The sequence below is a fragment of the Caretta caretta genome, chromosome 16, assembly GCF_965140235.1.
Source record: "Caretta caretta isolate rCarCar2 chromosome 16, rCarCar1.hap1, whole genome shotgun sequence".
Classification (NCBI taxonomy): domain Eukaryota; kingdom Metazoa; phylum Chordata; order Testudines; family Cheloniidae; genus Caretta; species Caretta caretta.
This window is the reverse complement of record NC_134221.1, coordinates 2,673,544-2,682,202: the sequence shown is the minus strand read 5'-3', so window position 1 is coordinate 2,682,202 and position 8,659 is coordinate 2,673,544. Positions and strand designations below refer to the sequence as shown.

Sequence of the window (8,659 nt, the reverse complement as noted above, 5' to 3'; positions counted from 1 at the left end):
GTCTAAGTGCTTCAGAATTGATTCCTTGAGGACCTGCTCCATGATTTTTCTGGGGACTGAGGTGAGGCTGACCAGCCTGTAATTCCCAGGATCCTCCTTCTTCCCTTTTTTAAAGATCGGCCCTACATTTGCCTTTTTCCAGTCGTCCAGGACTTCCCCCGATCGCCATGAGTTTTCAAAGATAATGGCCAATGGCTCTGCAAGCACATCCGCCAATTCCTTTAGCACTGAGCATGGTTGTTATAGTGATGTTATAGTAATTGTTACAGTAATGTTATAGATTATAATTTCATGTATATAGTTATGATGCTGAAAATGTATCCTCATGGCTTAAACTAAGCCCAGGCAAAAACTCTCCAGGAGCAGAGAGGCAGTTCACACCTCATCAGGGCAGGTATGAGACAAACCCAGCCCAGCTTCACAGGAACAAAGAACACTGGCCTAGGCAGCAACAAAAGGATCTGTTAAGACTCTGCATGAGTCACCCCCGTTCCTTTGGTCAGTTCTGGACTGCAATGAGGTAATGCTCACCTGACTCTGAAGGGTGTGCGGGGGTGGGAGCCAAGAGGGAAGAAAGGACATGATAAAAGGGAGACATTTGCCATACTCTCTCTCTCTCTCTCGCCCACCTACATCTACAGACACCACCATACCAAGCGACTGAAGCACTGATCAAAGGGGAGAGCCTGGCTAAAGAGCAACCAGCCAGTCTGTAGTGAGAAGCATCTAAATTTGTAAAGACATTGGAAGTGTTAAGATCAGCTTAGAATGTGTTTTGCTTTTACTTCATTTGACCAAATCCAACTTGTTATGCTTTGACTTATAATCACTTAAAATCTATCTTTACAGCTAATAAATCTGTTTATTTATTCTACCTGAAGCAGTGAGCTTTGCTTGAAGCGTGTCAGAGATTCCCCTTGGGATAACAAGCCTGGTAAATATCAATTTCTTTGTTAAATTGACGAACTCATATAAGCATGCAGCATCCAGCGGGCATAACTGGACACTGCAAGACAGAGATTCCAGAGTTATATCTGGAACCGGAAATATTGGCTAGTGTCATTCGGCTGCACAATCCAAGGAGCAGTTTACATGCCAGAGGCTGTGCGTGAATAGCCCAGGAGTGGGGGTTCTCACAGCAGAGCAGGTTAAGGCTGGCTCCCAGGTGCCCAGCTGGCAGCTTGTTACTCCAGGTGAAGTTCACACTTTAAGCACTGATAGTTGTGATTTAAAAAAAAAAAAAAAAGGAGTACTTGTGGCACCTTAGAGATTAACCAATTTATTTGAGCATAAGCTTTCGTGAGCTACAGCTCACTTCATCGGATGCATACTGTGGAAAGTGTAGAAGATCTTTTTATACACACAAAGCATGAAAAAATACCTCCCCCCACCCCATTCTCCTGCTGGTAATAGCTTATCTAAAGTGACCACTCTCCTTACAATGTGTATGATAATCAAGGTGGGCCATTTCCAGCACAAATCCAGGGTTTAACAAGAACATCTGGGGAGGGGGGGTAGGAAAAAAACAAGGGGAAATAGATTACCTTGCATAATGACTTAGCCACTTCCAGTCTCTATTCAAGCCTAAGTTAATTGTCTCCAATTTGCAAATGAATTCCAATTCAACAGTTTCTCGCTGGAGTCTGGATTTGAAGTTTTTTTGTTGTAATATCGCAACTTTCATGTCTGTAATCGCATGACCAGAGAGATTGAAGTGTTCTCCGACTGGTTTATGAGTGTTATAATTCTTGACATCTGATTTGTGTTCATTTATTCTTTTACATAGAGACTGTCCAGTTTGACCAATATACATGGCAGAGGGGCATTGCTGGCACATGATGGCATATATCACAGTGGTGGATGTGCAGGTGAACGAGCCTCTGATAGTGTGGCTGATGTTATTAGGCCCTGTGATGGTGTCCCCTGAACAGATATGTGGGCACAGTTGGCAACGGGCTTTGTTGCAAGGATAGGTTCCTGGGTTAGTGATTCTGTTGTGTGGTATGTAGTTGCTGGTGAGTATTTGCTTCAGGTTGGGGGGCTGTCTGTAGGCAAGGAATGGCCTGTCTCCCAAGATTTGTGAGAGTGTTGGGTCATCCTTCAGGATAGGTTGTAGATCCTTAATAATGCGTTGGAGGGGTTTTAGTTGGGGGCTGAAGGTGACGGCTAGTGGCGTTCTGTTATTTTCTTTGTTAGGCCTGTCCTGTAGTAGGTGACTTCTGGGAACTCTTCTGACTCTATCAATCTGTTTCTTCAACCTGGATTTGTGCTGGAAATGGCCCAACTTGATTAACATACACATTGTAAGGAGAGTGATCACTTTAGATAAGCTATTACCAGCAGGAGAGTGGGGTGGGCGGAGGTATTTTTTCATGCTTTGTGTGTATAAAAAGATCTTCTACACTTTCCACAGTATGCATCCGATGAAGAGAGCTGTAGCTCACGAAAGCCTATGCTCAAATAAATGGGATGATTTAACTGGGAATTGGTCCTGCTTTGAGCAGGGGGTTGGACTAGATGACCTTCTGGGGTCCCTTCCAACCCTGATATTCTATGATTCTAAATGGGTTAGTCTCTAAGGTGCCACAAGTACTCCTTTTCTTTTTGCGAATACAGACTAACACGGCTGTTACTCTGAAACCTGTCAGTTGTGATTTTAAGTGAGTCTTAAGTGCAGTGGCTAAGAACAGTCAGGAGGTGGTCACAGTTTTGTTATTTTCAGTTTGTTTATTTTGGGAAAGGGAAGTAGGAACAGAAAAACAGGAAAATGAGTAAAAGCAGTGAAGCGATTGCGAAGTTGGAGCTTTTTAGGCTGCAGTCTGCAGAAAAGGGGAGGGAGCACCAGAGATTATTGCAACTGAAAGAACTGGAGATAAGAGAAAGAGAGAGAGAGAGACACAGCGAAAACACCAACTGGACCTGTTAGAGAAGCAGAACCAGAACCCCTGACCCCAACGACTCCATCACTCCAAAAATCCACAAGTGGGAACACTTATATTCTGCATAAAGTGAGGATGATGATATTGTTGGATATCTGACTACCTTCAACAGGCTGTGGGTAATACATGAAATCCCTGCTGATAGAGAGTTCCTACCCTGATTGCAAAATTAACTGGTAAAGCCGAAATGTATTCAATGGAATGCCTACTGAAGATGCTTTAGACTATTGTAAATTAAACTATTTAGACTATTGTAAATTTAAAGATACTGTTTAATTTTCACCGTAAACATTCAGGGAGAAGTCCTGGCTCCACTGAGATCAATGGTAACCCCCCTGGTTTTACTGGGGCCAGGATTTCCACTACAGGCTTTGCTGCCCCTTCATCAGATGCAGCTCAAGACTACAGCGCTGAGACAATTAATGGATGCAAAGGGCATGGAGGCTGGTGAATTCCTCTTGCTCTAGACTCATCCCCCTCCTGCCAGAAGCTTCCCAGCAGAATGAACTTGTATCTTCCATGAAGCTCCAGACACAAGGAAACACAACGGAGCCCAGGCAGATCCAGAGCACTGGCCACTGCAAGGTCTCTGCTCCCACAAGCCCAGCCAATGACCTGAGCTTCTCAGTCCCAGGAAAAGGGAGTGATGTCTGCTGCTGTCGGAGTAAGCCAGGTCAGTAGCCTTCGTCAGCCCAGGTGACCACGTAGTCTGGATACTTCTCTTTCAGTATCTTTGTGGACACAGAGTGTTTTGCTTGACCAAAGCCCTGGAAGAGGAAAAAGGCAGCACTGTGAACTGTGAAGGGCTCAGGAAGAGTCCTGGGGACAGAGTCCTGAGCAATAAGAAAATCCGAGAAGATAATCTGGGGATGGAAGAGGCCCCCAGTGCCTTGCCTAAAACTCCCAAATGACCGCCATCTACACCTGGCAACAATCCACACTGAACGCACTGCAGCTTGGCACCTGGTGCCCAGAAGTGGAGCATCAGGGCAGTCCTGTCCTAACCCCGTCCCTGCTCCTAGAGGAGATTAGGATTGGGAAGATTCTGGAGAGTGACGGCATCCTTGGGCCACACAAGGTACCTCTCTCTTACTGGGTTTACCTGGGGCAGGTCTGGGGATCTAGAGTGTTTCTGGCAGAGGCAGTGAAGGGAGACGGTGAAGAATAAGTCGAAGGAGAGAGATTAAACTATTTTCCAGAGCTGGGTGGGACGCATACAGTTCTCTCTGCTCCAAGAGCAAACAGCGCCATGTGGTCACTGTTAGCCCTTTGAGCTGCCCCTTGGCAACACCTGCTGCTCTGTGCCCAGTGTGACAAGCAGCAGTGCATGAATTTATTCCAATTCGGCTTCCTTCTTTGCCCATTTGGCTTTTGCTCTCAAAATGGAAGCAGCCACAAGCACAAGCCTTAATTAGGTGGGTACAGTTAAAGGAGCACAATCCCCCCGGAAGAACATGGTCACACCAGCATAGATGTACTTGTACTGGGATAGCTATTCCCATAGGGAAAGTGAATAAGCTATACAAATATAAGGCACCTTTATACAGACATTTCTGCATTCATATCAGGGGATTGTACTGCTTTAACTATACTAATGTAGTTAAAGCAATAAAGGATGTACAAGCATAACTAGATAAGTAGAAAAGTTACACCCCTACCTGACAGTTATACTGGTACAAAAACTGTGTTTAGACAAGAGGTTAACAGGCAGCAGGTTTTTTTAAAAAAAAAACAACATAAGGAAGCACTTCTTCACACAAGGCACAGTCAACCTGTGCAACTCCTTGCCATGGGCTGTGTGTAGTGAAGGCCAAAAGAATAAGTGGGTTCCCAAAAGGAGATAAGTTCATGGAGGATTGATCCATCAATAGCTGTTGTCCATGATCGTCAGGGATGCAACCCTACACTTTGGATGTTTTTTGGTCTTACAGGCCCACTCTTCAGGAAGGGCTATTGGTTACCAGCCTAACTAATAAGTCAATACCTTTCCTTTAAAGCTTTGCTACCTTATACACATTAGACAGTGGTAAGATGCCAGCTTACATGTCAAAACTGCACAGACTGTGAGTGGGGGGTTCCAGGCTGGTGCTGTTGCTCAGACAGCAAAGATACCAGCATAGGTGAAAAGAATCCTCTCCACCCACTCCCCTCAAGACTGGTTACAAGTTTCTCAATCAAACCAAGAGCACCCTCCCATGGCTCCTTGTTTACCACAGAATATCCATAAACGTGGATCTTCTTCTCCTTGCTCTGATGGGAGATCCTGCCCCCGCCCAAGCACTCGCAGTCGTAGCCTTGCTTCTCAATTTCTGCTGCAGTCTTGTCATAAATATCAGCTAGGGTGGGAGACATTGTAGAATGAATGTAAACAAAAGTCTATTAAAGTTCCTTCCCTGGGGATATTCTTGGTTCATGTATGATATATGGAACATTTAATTCAGACATGTGCTACCTACCCCACACATATAATTGCAGGGTAAAGACATGCTCCAACCTTACCCACAGTTAAAGGGATACAGGATTGGTAGGAACCACAATCTGATGGCTCACCACTATGGGCCCCATTTCACAGTTCTCATCTCCAGACCCAGTTACTATGGATCCAGATCTGAACAGATTGTTCCTAGGATTTACAACAGCAGGAGTGGGTGGGTGAGATTCTGTGGCCTGCCTGACTAGATGATCATAATGGTCCCTTCTGACCTTAGTATCTATGAGTCTATGAAAGAATCCCAGCCCACCCCACTCATGATGGACTTTCTGCTCCGTTATCAACAGCACCATTTGCAACTATTGGTATTCAGCTGCACGGTGATGGCGGATCCCTCCGTACACTAGCCGTCTCCTGAAAGGCAAGTACCATTACAAGGCAGCCTCAGGATTGAGCCACATCCCTTGTGCACCTTAGCTACGCGGGGCCCTGGGTCCGGAGGCATCCGCCGTCCCCCCCGAGGAGACCCCTCGGCTCATCCCCAGCGCGCTGCACACATCACTGGGCGCGGGATCCAGCCACGCTCCCCACATGAGCGGGGGGGGGGGGGGGACAGAGGCGCACGCGTGGCGGGACAGGTCCAAGCCGGCTTCGCGGCAGAGCCAGGCACGGAACCCAGGAGTCCTGGTAACCGCGCTGCGCGGAGCCAGCCCCGACCCGCACCTGCCCCCGCAGGGGCCCCAGCACTGGGGGCGGGGCAGCTACCCCCGGGGAACACCCCGGTACGCGGCCCAGGCGTAACCCAGCCCCCAGCCCGCGACCGGCCCCGCCCCGCCCCTCACCGTGGTACTCGGCCCAGGCGTAACCCAGCCCCCAGCCCGCGACCGGCCCCGCCCCGCCCCGCCCCGCCCCTCACCGTGGTACTCGGCCCAGGCGTGGCCCCGCACGAGATCCCTGGCGGGCCCCTGGCCCCCCGCCGGCCGCACGCGGATCAGCACGTATTTGAAGACGCCGTCGGGGTCGATGTCGACGCTCGGGATGCGGCTCAACTCCTCCGCCGCCATCTTGCCGGCCCCGCACCGAGCCAGCGGCGTAGCACTGCTTCCGCCCAATGGCAAAACGGGGCGGGGACTGCACAGCGCCGCGGCCAATCGCGTTGCAGAGCCGTGAAGCTCTCGCCCAATTAGAGCAAAGCGCTCTTAAAGGGGACGCGAACAAAGTCTAATCCTTAAAGGTGAGAGCGGAGGGGTGTGATTTCGCCGACATAAAATGCCGGTGGCTGGGCCGGTTGGAAGGGGCGGGGCTGGCCCGGGCCGGGCTGGGAGGGGGCGGGGAGCGAGCGGGGCCTGCTGGGCGCGGGGGGTGCGGGGCTGCAGGCGTTGTACAAACACCCACAGACAGCGCGAGGCCCTGAGGCCCCCCCGGCACCCCCCCGACACCCCGCCTGGCACCCATCTCCACGCGCCCCCCCGACACCCCCCTGACACCCCTCTTCCCGCGCCCCCCTGACAGCCCCCCCACTCCGCCTGACAGCCCATGCCCCCCCGGCACCCCAGGCCCACCCTGACACCCCTCTTCTCGCGCCCCCCGACACCTCGTGTCCCCCTGACACCCCTCTCCTCGCGCGCCCCCGACACCCCCCCGACACCCCTCTTCCCGCGCCCCCTGACAGCCCCCCCACTCCGCCTGACAGCCCATGCCCCCCCCGGCACCCCAGGCCCACCCTGACACCCCTCTTCTCGCGCCCCCCGACACCTCGTGTCCCCCTGACACCCCTCTCCTCGCGCCCCCCCGACACCCCTCTTCCCGCGCCCCCTGACAGCCCCCCCACTCCGCCTGACAGCCCATGCCCCCCCCGGCACCCCAGGCCCACCCTGACACCCCTCTTCTCGCGCCCCCCCCGACACCTCGTGTCCCCCGACACACCTCTCTCACGCCCCCCCGGCACCCCTCTCCCCGTGCCCCCCGACACCCCGCCTGGCACCCGCACGCCCTCTGACACCCCTCTCCCTGCTCCATGCTCCCTGTGCCCCCCTGGCACCCCATGCCCCCCCGGCACCCCTCTCCCCGTGCCCCCTCTCCCAGATCCCTGCACCCTGCCTAACACCCCGTGCCCCCCCGTCACCCTTCTCCTCGCTCCCTGCTTCCCATGCCCCCCCTCATACCCCGCTCCCTGCTCCCCCCGACACCCCTCTCCCCGTGCCCCCCCGACACCCCACGTGACACCCCATGCCCCCCTGGCACCCCGGTCCCACCCTGACACCCCTCTTCTCGTGCCCCCCTGACACCGCGCACCCCCTGACACCCCTCTCATCGCGCCCCCCCGACACCCCATGTCCCCCGACGCACATCTCTCGCGCCCCCCCGACACCCCTCTCCTTGTGCCCCCTCATGCCAGTGTCATGCTTCTTTATGTTTTTGCATTGATAACTTGGACCCATAAAGCAAATGCAGCCGGTGTAACGCAGCCTGCTTCTGGCTGGGGCCCGCTGCTGTCGTACAAAGAATTAACAGCAATCACAGGATGAGAATGAGGGAGCAGCGGGTGGGTGGTCAGGCTCCCGGATTAGCTGGGTATAGCTCTTATCGAGGATAAAGGAGTTTGAGGTGCAAGTGGTGTTCTCGTCCGTCCTCCCCGTGGAAGGAAAAGGCCTGGGTAGAGACCGTCGAATCGTGGAAGTCAACGAATGGCTTCGTAGGTGGTGTCGGAGAGAAGGCTTTGGATTCTTTGACCATGGGATGGTGTTCCAAGAAGGAGGAGTGCTAGACAGAGACAGGCTCCACCTAACGAAGAGAGGGAAGAGCATCTTTGCAAGCAGACTGGCTAACCTAGTGAGGAGGGCTTTAAACTAGGTTCACCGGGGGAAGGAGACCAAAGCCCTGAGGTAAGTGGGGATGTGGGATACCAGGAGGAAGCACGAGCGGGAGAGCTCGAGAGGGGAAGGCTCCTGCTTCATACTAAGAAAGCAGGACAAACAGCAAGTCATCTCAAGTGTCTATACACAAATGCAAGAAGCCTGGGAAACAAGCAGGGAGAACTGGAAGTCCTGGCACAGTCAAGGAATTATGATGTGATTAGATTCATAGATTCATAGATACTAAGGTCAGAAGGGACCATTATGATCATCTAGTCTGACCTCCTGCACAACGCAGGCCACAGAATTTCACCCACCCACTCCTGCGAAAAACCTCTCACCTATGTCTGAGCTATAGAAGTCCTCAAATCGTGGTTTAAAGACTTCAAGGAGCAGAGAATCCTCCAGCAAGTGACACGTGCCCCATGCTACAG

At 52.2% G+C, this 8,659-nt stretch overlaps 1 protein-coding gene across 1 annotated transcript; it reads right to left on the bottom strand.

Moving 5' to 3' along the window:
- Positions 1–3,190: 3,190 nt before the first annotated feature.
- Positions 3,191–6,486, bottom strand: PHPT1 (phosphohistidine phosphatase 1). Its single transcript, XM_048822890.2, has 3 exons — positions 6,287–6,486; positions 5,151–5,275; positions 3,191–3,706 (listed from the first exon to the last, which is right to left on the bottom strand). Exons 1-3 carry the CDS (start codon positions 6,432–6,434, stop codon positions 3,614–3,616), a joined length of 366 nt encoding a protein of 121 aa, XP_048678847.1. The 5' UTR covers positions 6,435–6,486; the 3' UTR covers positions 3,191–3,613.
- Between the last annotated feature and the right edge of the window lie 2,173 nt (positions 6,487–8,659).